Source organism: Pungitius pungitius, chromosome 5, assembly GCF_949316345.1.
Source record: "Pungitius pungitius chromosome 5, fPunPun2.1, whole genome shotgun sequence".
NCBI classification, from domain to species: Eukaryota; Metazoa; Chordata; class Actinopteri; order Perciformes; family Gasterosteidae; genus Pungitius; species Pungitius pungitius.
The window spans coordinates 544,291-560,601 of NC_084904.1; the positions used below are offsets into that span (position 1 = coordinate 544,291).

At 43.7% G+C, this 16,311-nt stretch overlaps 1 protein-coding gene and 1 long non-coding RNA gene across 2 annotated transcripts; one reads left to right on the plus strand and one right to left on the minus strand.

Annotated features, from left to right (window-relative positions):
- Positions 1-1,484: 1,484 nt before the first annotated feature.
- On the minus strand, positions 1,485-3,215 carry bri3bp (bri3 binding protein). The gene is made up of 3 exons (XM_037483070.2): positions 2,881-3,215; positions 2,034-2,136; positions 1,485-1,931 (listed from the first exon to the last, which is right to left on the minus strand). The coding sequence occupies exons 1-3, from the start codon at positions 3,055-3,057 to the stop codon at positions 1,510-1,512; spliced, it is 702 nt and encodes a 233-aa protein (XP_037338967.1). The 5' UTR covers positions 3,058-3,215; the 3' UTR covers positions 1,485-1,509.
- LOC119225302 (uncharacterized) lies at positions 3,071-9,457 on the plus strand. The gene is made up of 3 exons (XR_005121109.2): positions 3,071-3,193; positions 7,134-7,209; positions 7,324-9,457. It is a non-coding gene; the product is annotated as an uncharacterized LOC119225302 (long non-coding RNA).
- Positions 9,458-16,311: the final 6,854 nt, after the last annotated feature.

Below are 16,311 nucleotides of genomic sequence, written 5' to 3' on the forward strand. Positions count from 1 at the left end.
ATGCAACATCTTCCTTCTCCAAGAAAAATATTAACACTTTACTCGCACTACATGAAGAAAGTGAAAAGGGATCGGTTTGGTTCTTTGGCCGTAGTTATGGAAGTGGCCTCGCATGATTCCAACCTTCTGTAGTCAGACCTTCTAATGTGAAAGTAACATTTTCATCCCCCCTCCAAGATTTGCACAGCATGAGGGTCATTTGTATAAAAACACGTGTCTACAGTGTTCAGATTAAAAAAATGTAAATTACAAAAAAGCTGTGCCAAGGGGAATATTAATATAATAAAAGGTGTGTTAAACATAGAGAAGCAAGGCTGGTCTTTAATGCAGCACACAATGAGAGAAGGATTGTTCTGTCCAAAAATAATAAGGAAAAAAAGATTTTTAAAAAATGGATTTTGATACATAGATGGACACAGAGCCTGTGTTGAAAGCACAGATTCATTTAATACTTGTTTGAATTGTAAATCTCTTTAAGATATTGATAAGCATCACCTGCCACATACCAAATTCAAAAACAATTATGTGTATGTGTCAGATTTCCAATGCAGGGTCTAATGTGGATGTACAGTAGCCGCTTGTATTTCTGCTACAGATTCAAAGGCACCAGACCAGATTCAATCTGTCATCAAGTTAAGATAATGATCCTGTTTACACTTGAGTCTAAGATGCATTAAGACATACGTCAGGTCAGTGCTACTCAAAACGACCCGGATGCAAATTAAACACGATACAACAGCATGAAATGCACAGACTTATCAGTATTTTAAGTTACTGAGACCGATTTAAAACCAGATTTGAAAAACCGTTTAGTGACTCAGAGACCAAGACGTGACTTGAATACACCTGATAACTCTATATGCGTGTTGGTTGAGTCCCTGAGATTTTGCTGCCTGTCTGCATTTTTATTTTAGTCCAATGGTGACTCTTCAATACGGTGCTTTTCATTTCACAAAACACACAATAATGCCCACACATCTGAGTAGGTCCCCCAGACACACAAACCCACAGAATGAAACTATTGCCACTATGGGACGAGACCTTAATGAAACAAACTTGACCTACATGATTGAAACTGGAATAAATTAATCTAAAACTACGAACAGCTATTTAAAATCTTGAGGATGATTTTAGGACGAAATTTTCTAACCTGAAATAGGGAGTTTCTCCAAAAAGGAGTTGAGGTGTAGAACTAGGCCAGCATTTAAAAAACCATCAACATCCCAAATGTAGCAAAACCCTTTTAAATCAAAGCCTTGAGACGGACCCAACAAAAAAGTTTAAAAAAAGGTTTGGTTGATTTGTGTAAGCTCAAAATCAACCGTTCACACCTCTGGGGATTTGTTTAGGCTTCCTGTAACAAAAAAGAATTCAAGCAGTTAAAATACTGTTTTACAAAAACTAGCTTTGTCCCCCATCCGACCGTAGAGATGTAAATACCCAGTAGTTGTTTTTGCTGCAGAAGCGTACAGGAAACATCCACCCCCCCCCCCCCCCTGCTGCTGACACCTACTGGTCCCCGGCACGCTCCAGGCCGTCTATGACGCGGCTCAGCCGGATGTTCAGCAGCCGGATCTGGGTGTCCAGGTGGTCGATTTTCTCTTCCAGCGAACCGGCCCCTCCTCCCCGACGCCAGTAGGCGCCGACGGGCCCCGTCATGAAGTACACCGCCATGACGAAGCACAGCGGCAGCACGGCGCGCTCGGGGTCCCCCTCGAACTTCTGCAGGATGTAGAGGCAGGAGAGGGCGAAGAGCAGGACGCGCGCCAGCCAGAAGAAGCGCCCGAACACGGCGTGCAGCAGGTAGAAGAAGCCGCCCAGGAACATGGAGAGGAACCAGTAGGCCACGAGCACCGCGGCGACCAGGAGCAGGGCGCGCGCCGGGGAGTTGGTAAGAGACGTGGGGCTGAAGTAGTGGCTGAGGTTGGAAGCTACAGAGGGGGAGGAAGAAGAGGAGGGTAGACTTACAATAAGACCCTCTCTTTCAGCCTCGCCGTTTGCAACAGTAAAAAAAAACAACAAAAACAACTTACATTCGATGCCCATCACATCGAGTAAATCTGACCAGATCTTCCAGATGGTGTCGAGGAAGGAGTCCACTCCATGGACAAACCGCTCTGTGGTTTTGGAGAAGAACTACAGAGACAATGCAGAGAGACAGGTGAGAAAAGTAAGAACTGTTTCTTTTTATTTCAGCCCGCCAAATGGAATGGATTCATTAAAAGTTTAAAGATTAAAAACGTGTTTTTTTTGCTTACAAGCTTGCGATCATGAACAATGTACATGCACAGCGTTACATCTGGATCTGAGTATTTATGGTGTATTAACGTTAATAAACACACACAGACTGCAGTTCGACAGTTAGTCGCGTGACGTCACGTGGCCTCGTACATGTCCATTTGGGGGCTTCATTCAGGGGAATGAATGAAAACATTGGGTTCAAAATGCAGGAAGTGCACGTGAGCCAATGAGAGCAGACCGAGCAGTGCGGGTTAGCAACACGAGCAGCTTCCTGTACGGGGAAGAGGAAGTGGACACAAGGGGACACAGGGGGGGGGGACAAATGGGGACAAATGGGCCGCGCGGCTTGCTGTCACCACGGAGCCTCGTAGTCGGTGCACTTGCTGCTGGACTCAATGAATGAATTAGTAAATGACGGCGTTAAAGCGCTGCAGCGTGAACACAGACGCCATGTCACTGCACACGGCGACGTCATATCGACGAACAGTATTTTCTACACTTAGAAAAAATAGAAAACGAGATAATGGCTAATTTTCAAAATGGCATCCGTTAAAATTGTCGGGCCAGGCCTGCTTCCCCCTCGTTCGCCGCTGATAACAGCGGAGATGCCGGGCAGTGAACACACGTCCCCTCGCTCACCTTGTACATCCCTCTAATGTTGTCCTCTCCGAAAACCCCGCTGAGGGTCTGGTAGATGCCATTAGCTGCCCGTCGGAAGCTGTTCTGGTTGCTGGTCTTGCTCCTGCCCGCTTCGGCGGTGTTCGGCAGAGAGGCGGAAAGCGCCAAGAAAACCACCAAGACCCCGATCCCCTTCATGGCAACGCAAGGTCCCGAGATTTACAAAGCGTCGATTTGTATCGGAATGGATCGATGAAACGCAAGGAAAGGGCTGCGAGTGAGCTGCCTGGGGAGACACCTTGAAGAGGATGAGAGACCCTACACCGCGATTATGGTAATGACCCGTGATGCCTTCAGTGACTCATCGCCCCGTATACGAAATTGGCGTTTCGTGTGAAAGGTGTAGTCTGTTCAATGGCTGCTGCTTTATTGTAGAAGTAAAACGGACGGTTTGAGCGACTCGAGGAACCCGTGGAAATATTAACATGGTATTAGTATCATAATTCGTATTTGAAGTGGTTTACTTGCTAAATAAATCGCTGGGGAGTCACCAGCGATTTATTTCGCTTTGAACTAAGCATTCAAAATTGACTATTGTAAAAAAGACACGACTCCTACCTAACGACACTATTTAGACTACAAAATGGATGGACTTATATCCATGCCATGTTTTGTCGACCTTTTCTGACTTTTAAAACACTATCAACATATCTCATTAAAGGTAAATACTCCGTTTTCCTTTAAAAGCACCGTTTGTGTGAATCTGAGGCAGTGGAGTCTCATCAGAAGCCTGCTGCTGCCCTCAAGCGGTGAAGTAGTGCAACTAGTCTCAAGCAGCATTGTGCTTCCTTAATGAAAGCTCTACACTCTGTTGTGGTTTCCTTCACACGCTTGGAGAGATATATTTAATTTGATTCATTTATTAATGAACGAAGACATGTTTCTGCACCATTCTGTCTCCCTTTATCCGTGATATTTTGTCAATAATAATAAGCTGTATTTGTGTACACTCCATGTTGTTATTGCTCCTGCTAAAGTATTGAATGCCCTGTTGTCTGAAATATTATGAATAGGATTAAAAATATCTGTCTAATCGAGCACCATTAAGGAGACAAAGCGTCACGCTCATGAGACAGGAAGTTTAAAATAAAGATGCTCCAGAGAGGTACTTACTTGTATGGTTTACCCCTGAGTTCTCATTATCCATGTCTTAACTGCATTGCGAGACAAGGTAATAGGGCAGGGGAAAGTAGGTCAGGAATGTAAATGATGACAGTAGGAGTGCTGAGGAGACAACACAGTTACAGGTGTTTTTACTGGAAAAACCAGAACGCGGTGTGTGAGTGTCAAAAGTGCTTCTATAGGCTGTTGTTTCACCTTGAAGACACTGAGAATTCAAATATACATGATATTAATGCAAAATAGCTCTTTGCTAATTGCTGAATATTTTTATGATGTGAAGGAAGGTTCCGACTTGACAAATTCAGCAGTGAGAAGTTGCTCAATTTAGTTAAGCTTCCACTCTGTTTCAAACATGGAAGTTAAAATGTACGTTCTAACGCCAAGAGTGACCCTGAGAGCAGCACTTTGATGGCATTTTCCTACAAAGACAACTGTTTCATTCATGGAGGTAGAAGGTAGGAGAGCCTTAAATACTGGATGAGAGCGAGGGGGACAACTTGTTTAGTAAATAATTAAGGGCAAATCTTTCTTGATTGCGAGCTCCTTCTCTCTGTGTGTCGGCTCGTCTCTTTGTCAAACACGTGTCTCTGCAGCTCAACGTCCACGGTGGTCAAAATCCACACCACCGCCCCGAGCGTTTTGAACAAGGGAAGAAGGTTCCCGGGCCGCGGGGCCTAAAATGTGCTGCCGGTTCCAGGGAACCCACCGAGGGCCGTGACGGCGGATCGGAGCAGTTGGCAGAGGGGTGTCGTTGTTTGGACGGAGTCAAGTTACATTACAAGGTAGAGTCTAAAGAGAAGATGTAGAGGCTCTCTGCAGAACTGATGTCATCAGAGAGCTCATTCCACCATCTGGGAGCAGGACAGCAAAGAGTCTCACCGAGTGCTTTTGCTTGAAACTGTCCCTTTTCTATTGTTCTCATGAACAACATCTAAAAACATTCAGTGAGGCATTAAGAAGAGGCAAAGCAAAGGAGAAGATAGATCTTTTGTCCCTAAATGGTTCATGATCATATTATTGGAGCTGTTGAGGACAAAAATGTAAAGACAGCAGACCGATAGAGTGACTGAAGAAATCTGTGCCTTTCACCCTCTTCTTCATCAGCCCCTGGAACTTTGCTACCCACTTGTGTTTGGGGTCCAGTCCAATCTTCCCAAGCACTGCTGACATCATTGCTATTTATCAAATGAGCGCCTTGGAGCTGTGTGATTCCACATTTGGCACAAAGAAAGCATCAAATGTCCGAGTCGCTCGGAGAGTACCAGAATCACAACGCAAGAAAACAATTGGATCATTTATTCTGTGTATGTTGTGGATGAATGGAATTCAATTTGGGATAATGTGGTCCAGCAGGCTTCATTTCCACCAGTGAAACACGCTCAGTCTGTCTTTGCTGTTAACTGTGACAATTTGACATAGACAGGTTGTTAAGAACTGCAAAGGCAAATCACCCACATATCATCACACACACACACACACACACACACACACACACACACACACACACACACACACATCCACCTTCATTTCTGCTGCTTCTAGACTTTTCCAGAAGTTGGTTGTAAAGCTTTGATGCGTTTCGACTGGCTCGCTTCCTGCTTCTGTCTTTCCTTCTATCTTCCACATGTTCTCTCTTTCTTTCCTATCCTCTGCTTACACTTGCTCCTTCTCTTCTCTTTTTGGTGTCTCCTTCAGACTCGCACCTTATTGCCCCCCCCCCCCCCCCCCCCTCGGGGAATTGCTCAGCTACTTTGCGGGGCCAGGGCAGCCTTTCCATCCCAAGTGCTGACTTCTCCCCCCCCCCCCCCCCCCGCCCGTCTGCTTCCTTCCTCCTCTCTCTGCACAGCGGCTGCAGGTCTCCAGCTTGTGGGTCAGTGAGAGACTCCGTCCAGTCCTTCCTGCGTGCCTGGCCTATGGCTACGAGGAGGAACCCCCGCACCCCCGCTCCCCCTTCCACCCTCACAAATCAAAATCTAAATGAACATCCATCAGAGAATGTGAAGTATTCATTTGCACGCGTGTGTGCTTTCATTAGTCCGTATGAGTGTGTGTATGAGTGTACTTACTTTGGCTGCGAGGCGAGGTCCATTAGCTCTAGGCAGATGTAATGCACTGCTGAATCCCCCCCCCCCCCCATTCGGGTGTCTCCGAACCCATTTCCTTAGCTAATGAATGCAGCTCAACTGTGAAAAAAAAAAGAAAAAAAGCCAACGATACTCATCCATTTTACATGCCGACAAAGAGAGGCATTGGTAATGATTCTTCAAGCTATATTACAATATGCACTTAAAATAATGCACACCCCTGCTGGTCTGGCTCCCAATTAAGTTATTTTTCATCTGTTAATGACCATGGGAAGTCAACAGCGTCCTTGAGTGTGTCAACCCACGGGCGAGGCGCTGTGCTTCAGGGCCATCAGCAGCACATCCATCCTCATCCTCTCAAGTCCTGTTGCTCTCCCTTTGAAGGTTTTGACCTCCCTCTCTGTCAGTGTTCCTCCCTCCGTCTCTCCGTCTGACACGCTCCTTTGTGGGGGGGGGAAAACGCAGACACTTCCCCCTCCCGGCGCTCCGAATGAGTTCAAAAGTGTGAGGACACAGAATGGAGAGGTCCTCCAAGGACGTAACCTCAAAGTAGCCCGAGCCTTGAATGATGAGACATCCGTCATGAATCAGAAGAGAGCAACGTTGTTTTCTGTCTAAATGTTATTGAGAAAAACCAAAACATCTTTTTTTGTTTCATCCACTGACTCTAAAGTTACGGTTCACCAAGAATCAGTGTTGGTTATTGTGTAAAACATTGGTAAAGAAGTGCTCCTGTTGTTAGTTCCCATTAGTTCTGTCGGATGGTCAGAACGCAGCATCAGTATTCAATCAATATTACACATCGCAGCCCTTTCTAACCGGCCAATCAATCAAGAGTTATAGTTCGATCGCCACTACTTGTTGTTTGCCTTTATTCTTTAGACGGAGCGGACTGAGGGGAGAGACAAAAACCTATTCTCATTTAAATAAGAAATAGTATTGACTTTAATTCTATTTGAAAGACCATGTTTGAACCCACTTGCTGTGTTTTTCATTTTTGCTTTTCAGAAGCTCCCCTTGACAGAAACAGGCAGTTTGATCCTCTGAAGATCGACGCCAGCTGCGATGACATCACGAGGCTTCTGTGAGTCTGCGTAAGATCCGAGGAGTTCTGTTTTTATTGTTTAACTTTAAGCATTGGAACAGCCTTGTGTCCTATCTCTCTTTCTCTCTCTCTCCCGCCACACTGGATTGGAAGATCACAGGGGACACGGCGTCAGATCTCGTCCTCCAGTCACCGTTGAAGTTGAGATGAGGAGACAGGCACCGCATGGAGTACCTGCCGATCCTCACAGAACAGCCGGGTCGAGGCCTGGTTAGGGAAGAAAAAAGGGAGACATTTCTCATGCTTTGTTTTTTTAAATTCAGTAAGAGAAGCTTTCTTCCTACATGTCTGTTTAATTTTAGTACACGTACTTACTCCTGGTCTTTAAAACGTACTAACCCCCCCCCAGTTAAAACCCCCGTTGCCAAGCTTTATTTATGAATCTTTTTTATCTCTCCCTGCTATCGGTCCAATTTTTGGGTGATGACTAAATACCTTGAGAACTCACCTGAGCTGCACTATTTAGCATCCCAGCACACTGGTAGCCATTCCAAATCCAATAATCCTATTTTGCAGCTCCCTTGCAATGTATTTCTTGAGAAAACCTCACACATTATCTTCAAAGACGTGTTTGGTTTACACGTGGCCAACTCATTTTCAGACACAGCCCGACTCAGTAGGGAAGCTGCTGAGCGGACTGGTCCTATCTGCAAGGCCAGAGGCAGAAGAAGCAAGCTGCAGAACTGTAAGGAGATAAGAGAGGACGCAGGGTGTCCACGCGATGGCATTTGGCTGAACTTTGCATTTCATTCAACCCCAACTTCATGAGCTCTGGCAGGAAGAGTAACCCGATAAGTGTGAATGTGTCAATGGGATTTCCTCCCACTTTGTTGGTGCATTTATCCTTTGGTTATCTCCTTCTCTCGCTTCTCCTATCATCTCCTCCATTACGTAGGCAGAGAAGAGTCCCTCACAAGTGTGAAGGAGTCCACCGTGGCAACATGACAGGGAAGGGACTGGGCCCCCCGTAGGCCTTACACATCCTGCTACTGTATTAAACATACCAGCACTCAGCATCAGCTGCATATGAACAACAATGGGTGTCAGCATAGCGTGACTGTGGCGTCATGTTGAAGCAACAGTTTGACCACTTGTGGACCACACTTTGCATGCCGAGGACTCGTTGGGAAGATGCTGTAGTGGCTGCTCACGTTAGCATTGCTTCCGGAACTGTGCGCGCGGGTTCATCTGTGAATATGAAATACTGAGAATTGATCTTGACGGAAAATCGTTATTGCACAAAAAAACCTAATTAATTAGCATTTTTTGAGTCATGGAACAAAGTTGGTTCGATAGATGTCAAACCACCTATAAAGAAGTGCAACGTGTGTTTGACATGTTTGACCCTGGGAAGTCACAGAGCTTTGATGACCACAGAGGACGGGTCCTACTAAGCCCTTCTGCATTGTTGGGCCCACACGAAGCCCAAAAAAAGCAATCCACTAAGTGATGTTGTTGTAGACGTATGTGATTATTGGAATAATTAAAAAAATGCTGACAGGGCAGTTGTTTTAATGCTTTCTCCAGTGATTCATGTTGTCTTCCATCTGCCTTCGCCTTGTTTGTATCTACCTCCATGCTATTCCAATACTACTCCACTTCCCTTTTCTCCCCTCAGTCAACACAATGCATCTCCCCATTTCTCCCACATCACCTCGCTCTCTCCCCCTCTATTCTCCTTTTCTATTTGTTCGTCTGTGCCTTCGATTCCCAAACACATCGACCTGTTTCAGAAAACGAGAAATGGAGCACTTCAAAAGGAGCACAAAGGCAGAGCTGAGCTAAACGTCCCTCGCCACCACAAACCGGTGCCCAAGCAACAAGAAAAGAAGGCAAGTGTGTGTTTTGTGCTGGTCGTCTGTGTCCTTGCGGTGATCCACGCGCTAAGCTTACATGAATGAGAAATGACACAAGCTTCAGGGGACTGAGATCAATATCGAGCTTCATGCCGCCGTGGGGACGCGGTGCCTTTTAAAGGGAGCCTACATGGAACCGGCTGATCTGTGGCAACTAGGACAACAAGTGGCAATTAAAGCTACCTTATTGGATTTTTGGAAAAACTTTGGGGCAGTGCAGCAGAAATGTAGGCCCAGTGTTGACATATTATCCCCTTTTTGAAGTCAATACGGTGCAAAGAAAGCCAATTATCCTCCACTTTGTGAGAATGTGGTACCGTGGCCATTCATTTGTAAACTGGAATAACAACAAATTGTCCCTTATGAAAGAACCCGGCCTTTCCCTCCAGCTCTCGCAGTGGTTGTAAACGTTGGCACATCTCACATCGTATAAAGGATTTGAGTCATGGATTACATCAGCAGAAAAAATGGAAAATTTAAAACTTTGAAATATGTATTTTAAACTGCCTGCAGCTATGTTGGGAAGTTATACAGCTTATATTATCTATTTTCAATTGCTTGGAAAACATCTTCCTGCTGTAAAAACACCTGCTTTTTAAACTAGGGCCGGGACTTTAGCGCGTTAATTACGATTAATTAATTACAATGTGAATTAAGATGAATTAATTACACAAAAAATAACCCATTAAACATTTTTTACGCATTTTTACACGTATTTTTTGCACCGCGGAACGTTTCTCACTGAATGAGTTTCGGGGGGACCGATTATACTGGAGCACCAACTAGCGTTCATGACTTCAGACAACAACAAACCACAGTGAACATGAACGAAGAAGCTGACGAGACCGTGTCGGGTGGCCCCGTGAATGGGAAATCTTATTATATAAGTCCTAAGTTCTAACATCAACGTGCTAGAAACGGGTAAATTTATTGATTATGTGTCATGTTGTAACGTAAGGTTGAAAGAGAGACGATAACATCATTAAGATTATCATAACAATGAATGAACTGGTCGGCGAAATTTGGTCTACGCAAAGACGTGATTTCAACGCATTTAAGATTTTTCTTAAAACCTCATGAATATGGAAATACAGAGTGTGTGTCTGTTACGCCGCCACCCCGGCTCGGGAGAGGAGATGGGGCGTAACAATATGCTTTAAGGACAAAATAATGCGGGCCGTTTCAAACATTAGTTGAAAACACGTAACTCTGATCACATCTGTAACGCGCATGCGCAGGTTCTTCCACCCGGTGCAGCGCGAGGGGAAGTGTGTCCGGGAGCAGAGCGACGTGAACGGGCTGATACAACCACGGCTACCGGCCCCAATACTCTGTAGGTACGTGAGTGTTTGAATGAAGCACACGTGGAACTATAACCAGTTATTTTACTTGTGCCGCCCACTCGATACGGGAAGGACTGTTATGTTATGTTTGGTAAGCTAGTTAGCGTTAGCGCAGATAGTTTGCTAGTTAGCACGCTAGCTTGGAGCATGCTAGCTCGGAGCATGCTAGCGTTCAACATGAACTGGACCAAAAGTAAACCTCATAGAGTATTCTCCGTGTGTTTGGTGTTGCTTATGCGTTAGGTTGTTGCTGTACCCATATCATATTATTGCCGTTCCCATTTCATGTAGAAAATACACGTTTTTAAAGCAACTAAACACATATTGCAGGTGAATTCAACAAGTTGTGGCCTGTAAACAAGCTAGCCAAAACATTGTAAGTTACTGCATGCTTAAAGCAACATTGTAAAGTATGGTACTGTATAATATACCTGGAAATGTTACTCCAGAAATGCCATAAATTGTTTATAATGTCAGTAACAAGTAAACAATCCATAAATAAGGGTTCTAAAACTCCTGCTACTGTTATCATTATTAGTCACTTTTTTATTACTGTCATAAACCCATATTACACACTTTGCCTTTTGTTCTTCCCTCCTCACAAGTTCCTGTGGATGGAGGTTACATCTGATGGAGTTTGTCCCTGCAGTTGTCCTCCCTTACACCTGGTGTACTACTCGGAATATTTTGATTAATTTCTGTCATAGGAATTGAACGTACTGTACATCTTTAAATTGTTCTTTGGTGATGGTTTTGGGACAGGATGCTGCATGTTTACAGACTGTAAAGCTCCCTCAGGCTTATTTTTCATTTTGGGTTGAACAAAATAAAATGAATTGAATTGAATTAACTGGAACCGGATTCAAGTGACTCAGAGCCATATCTTGTTACAGAATCTGAAAATGAAGTGCCAATGATTCAGAAAAATGGTTTACAAACAGAAAATTCTAAACTAACTGGTTCATGTTGTTGCTCCACTTATAATTTCATAGTTTATTTTCACAAAATATAATTTATTTTTGTATTCTGTTTTGTATAGGAAAAGTGTTTAGTGTTATATTGATATGAATAAATAGAAATTAATCAAATTGTGTTGTCCTTGTTAAGGGCTGTTGACATGATTGACAACTGTCAACAGCTGACTGTGTGTAACTTGTACTTTTCCAGCGAGCAATTTCGCCGTTGAAAAGACGTTTAAAAGACGTCTATGACCCAACGTTGAAAAGACGTTGAAAATTGGTTTAAAAGTGAAAGTTGTTTCAACGTCTATTCGTAGACGTTGAAAAGACGTTTATTCAACGTCTTTTCAACCAAAAAATGTTCACTGGGACACGTCCCTGTCACTAATGCCAAATGCCCCAAATTTCTGTACTTTAAACCTGGGGGTTCAACCCTCAAGGGACATGGTGGCTCTTCCTAAATCCTTTTTTACTTTTGGGTAACTGACATTTATAAAAAATCATAATGGGATATTGCCCCAGAGACGGATTGGTGCATCTTGGAGGATCAACCGTGCTATTCATCCTTCCTGCATTGGTAAAGGCACAAGTGAGTTGAATTTGAATGTAACAGAGAATTGGAGGGTGGATGCACTAAAAAGGGTAAACAAATCTACACCCTGTGCCAGACTGTCAGTTTAAGGTTGTCCACAGGATGCCCTGAAGTAGACAAACATGTGATTGTCTTGAAAAAGGCCCTCAGAGGCTGTAATAAGTTTCATGTCGGTGTGACCACTGAATGAGACACATCTGCTCATCTTTACTGACTCATCCGGCCTTCTCTCCCGTCAAAAAGGTGGAACCCTATAGGCTATGTAGCATGGCTAATAAGTGCTAAAAGGCTAAAGCAAAGCAATTAACATCAAATTCAATTCATCAGCAAAAGATTCTTCATCATTCTTGACAATGCCATCATAACTCAAGTGAACGCACCTTGTGTTTCTGCATAACCCCTAGGGTTCACTTCTCTGAAACAACCAGTGGGGACAATGCCCCCACTACTACCTCCGCGGTAGTGCGCTCAAGACTTGGCGGGTGGGATTTGAACCCACTGGCGGTGCGCACAGAGGCTTTTGGCACCCTGCACTCACCCCTACACTACCAGTCCTGGTCACATTTTGGCAACTTTGATTCTCCTATTTAACCTTGAGCATGTGAGTTAAACCTCAAAACTATTTTTAAATGCTATTCCCCCACATCTGGGTTTGAACCCACAACCTTCAAGTGCAGTGCAGGGGCTTATGTCAGCAGCTCTTCCACTGTGCTACTTCACCACACACTAACCCACCCTTTGTTTGTTGTATTTAACCTTGAGATTGCTACTCAAACCTGAAGTAAAGCCAAAGGCTCAAAACCAAGACTGGGCTTGAACCCACAACCGCCAAATGCAGTGCAGGCTTCTGGCAGCAGCTCTTCCACTGTGCTACTTCACCACACACTAACCAACCCTTTGTTTGTTGTATTTAACCTTGAGATTGCTACTCCAACCTGAAGTAAAGCCAAAGGCTCAAACCCAAAACCTTCAAATGCAGTGCAGGCTTGTGGAAGCAGCTCTTCCGCTGTGCTTCTTCACCACACACTAACCAACCCTTTGTTTGTTGTATTTAACCTTGAGATTGCTACTCAAACCTGAAGTAAAGCCATAGGCTCAAACCCAAGACTGGGCTTGAACCCACAACCTTCAAGTGAAGGGCAGGGGCTTATGTCAGCAGCTCTTCCGCTGTGCTACTTCACCACACACTAACCAACCCTTTGTTTGTTGTATTTAACCTTGAGATTGCTACTCAAACCTGAAGTAAAGCCAAAGGCTCAAACCCAAGACTGGGCTTGAACCCACAACCGCCAAATGCAGTGCAGGCTTATGGCAGCAGCTCTACCACTGTGCTAATTCACCACACACTTATCAACCCTTTGTTTGTTGTATTTAACCTTGAGATTGCTACTCAAACCTGAAGTAAAGCCAAAGGCTCAAACCCAAGACTGGGCTTGAACCCACAGCCTTCAAATGCAGTGCAGGCTTGTGGCAGCAGCTCTTCCGCTGTGCTACTTCACCACACACTAACCAATCCTTTGTTTCCTGTTTGTTTAATTTAATATTAGGGCCGGGACTTTAGGGCGTTAATTACGATTAATTAATTACATGGTGAATTAAGATTAATTAATTACACAAAAAATAACACATTAAACATCTTTTACGCATTTCTACACTAATTTTTTGCACCGTGGAACAGTTTCTCACTGGATGAGTTTCGGAGGACCGATTATACTGGAGCACCAACTAGCGTTCATGGCTTCAGACAACAACAAACCACAGTGAACATGAACGAAGAAGCTGACGAGACCACTTCTCGCTGTTCTCAGGTCAAATATTTATGCAATTAAAATGCGATTAATTTCGATTAATTAATTACAAAGCCTCTAATTAATTAGATAATAATTTTTAATCGAGTCCCGGCCCTATTTTAAACACATCACGATGACGTCGTCATTTATCTTTGTCATATAAAATTCTGTACTGAACACCGCCTGAATGCATCACAGTGTAACACAATGGAACGTCGTTGATCTGCCTGAACTGTAGGAGGAAAAAGTCAGACAAAAAGACCCCGAGGGGCAAAACGGCAATGTGAGAGCAGATGTTTGACGGCGCACACAGAAGCAGCCCGAGTGTGAGGAGAAGGGCTGAAGCTGGAGCCGTGAGGGCAGCATTACAAAACCAGAAGTGAATCAGTCATCTTGTCAAATTCAAAGAACATGCTCTTGAATACTGATGGGTAAAAAGCTCCATGCATCTGCCATCACTGAGTGGCAGCTTACAGAGGATTGTTGTAGACGTAGCTCGTTAAGTGTCTGCAGGGTTTCTAAAATCTAAAACTCTTTTCATATTTAAATGTAAAAAACCTGTTCCTCTTGCCATGTCTTTCTCGAGGGTCAGATGATCGTTCTGGGAGCCTGGGCGAAGGAGTGGGGCCTTCACAATTTCTTTTCAAATAGTTATCTCATACTGAAACACTCATTCTTCAATTGTAATGCTTTGGTATGTTTTCAAAGACAAAACAGCTTGTCCTTTCTCTTCACTGCACTTTGATTCAGATACATTCATAAAACGATATGAATTGAAAACTGCAGATTGAGAATGAATAATGATAGCCGGACAGAAAGAGAATTACGCCATAAAAGTGATCAAGGTAAGTACTTGGGATTTATTCTTGATTTATATAAGGACAGTGGATTACAGAGGAATAAAATGATTGGACCCCTCCTCCCACTCTCTGTATAATTCATCATCTGCTCACCCATAGAGGGCAGTAAAGCATTAGATTTAGTCACAGACTGGCAACCGCACACATGCAGCGGTACACTGAAGCCTGCTGTGTGGAGGGAGTTCTCACCTGCAAATGAACTTGAGGGAACTGGCAGAGCAATTCTTTGTGATGCCTCATTCCTCCTGTCGGTGGGGTGGAGTGAGTGAGGCTCAGTCTTAGAAATGTGGGACTGGATTTGTTGAGAGGTGAATGTGTCCCTTCCATCGAGGACTGGCACCTACACCTCTCTCTCTCTCTCTCTCTCTCTCTCTCTCTCTCCTTGAATCCTTGAACATTTTGTTCTTTGGCCTCTCCTTTCTTTTAGTCTAGTTTCAGTTGATGTTATCATGCATAGTTCATTTAGTCAGTATTTTGTTGGATTGAGTTCCACACTGTTTAAAAATCATATATGGCCACTAGAATTCGTACTGGACATGCTATAAAGTGGGATTTTTTAATCAACAACTTGGCCTTCTTTGTGTTCTTGTGTGTGTGTGTGTGTGTGTGTGTGTGTGCACCAAGCTGTATTTGGGCCCCCTACAGTGAGGTCATCATTAGTACCTGACAGTTCAACTCACGTGTCCTCCCACATACACGTACACAGTGACCAGATGGGTCATTACCCACAGTGGGGACACTCAGGACAAACACCTTTGCCTTCATGAGATCAGCAGCAGTCTCCCTCTAATGGCTCGGGGCTCCTGGTGTCCCTTAGAGTTTAAGAGTGTGTAGCTTTCCCCATTAAACTGGCTTCCTGACAAGAGCAACGAATGAGCACCTTAACAAACCATTATGGCGTGTGTCTTGCAGTTCATCTGAAAAAGGAATTGAATTGAATTTTAACATTACCGTGGATGATGCAATCTTTGCAGGACTTTTTAGCAAATGGGTTGAAAAAAAAATAACTACGGTAATACCTACCATAAAGTGAGCAAACAACCCGTATATGTCTCCATTAGGGATAACAATATTACTGTATCTTTGTAGATATTGCTTTCATAATGTTTCATAAATAGTGCAATCGGCAAAGCACAGAGATTTATTATTAATCCTGATGGTAACTGAAAAGACATAAGGTGTGAAACTTAAAAACGTCAAACTTCAGGAAAGAAACAACTGAAATGTCTTTGAAGCAGAATAAAAGTAGCTTTGCTTCTTACAGCGTTGACTGTAAATGCTGAGCTTCATTGGGTAGATTTTTATTATATATGACTGGACTGATCCATAATAATAATAATGATTGTGCAACATCCATTATGGCCAGTTGTAAAGTGTACTGTTTACAGGAAGTACACGTCAGCATGCCCAAAGCAAAACGTTAAGTGAACCACTTGGAAATGAATGGTTCTCTCTCTATACGTTACCTTGACAACAAGTTACATTTACCCCTCTTCTGTATGTTACTCACCATCAAAAGCAAGTTCGTCCGCTTTACTTGTACAGATGTTGTCTTAATGTGTGTTGTCCTTATAATCATTCTTTTGTATTTTAAAGACATCACTATTTAGCGGGACCCAATCAATCAATCAATAATTACATCTATTGTCTTGTGCTAGTATTAACAGAATCATTAAATCAG

Bases quoted from the DNA above. Each gene is read 5' to 3' on its own strand.
- bri3bp (XM_037483070.2), bottom strand. From the start codon at position 3,057: ATGAAGGGGATCGGGGTCTTGGTGGTTTTCTTGGCGCTTTCCGCCTCT. The intron at 2,137-2,880 runs GTGAGCGAGGGG...TTGTCTCTGTAG, and splicing joins ACATTAGAGGGATGTACAAG to TTCTTCTCCAAAACCACAGA. The intron at 1,932-2,033 runs GTAAGTTGTTTT...CCCCCTCTGTAG, and splicing joins CGATGTGATGGGCATCGAAT to CTTCCAACCTCAGCCACTAC.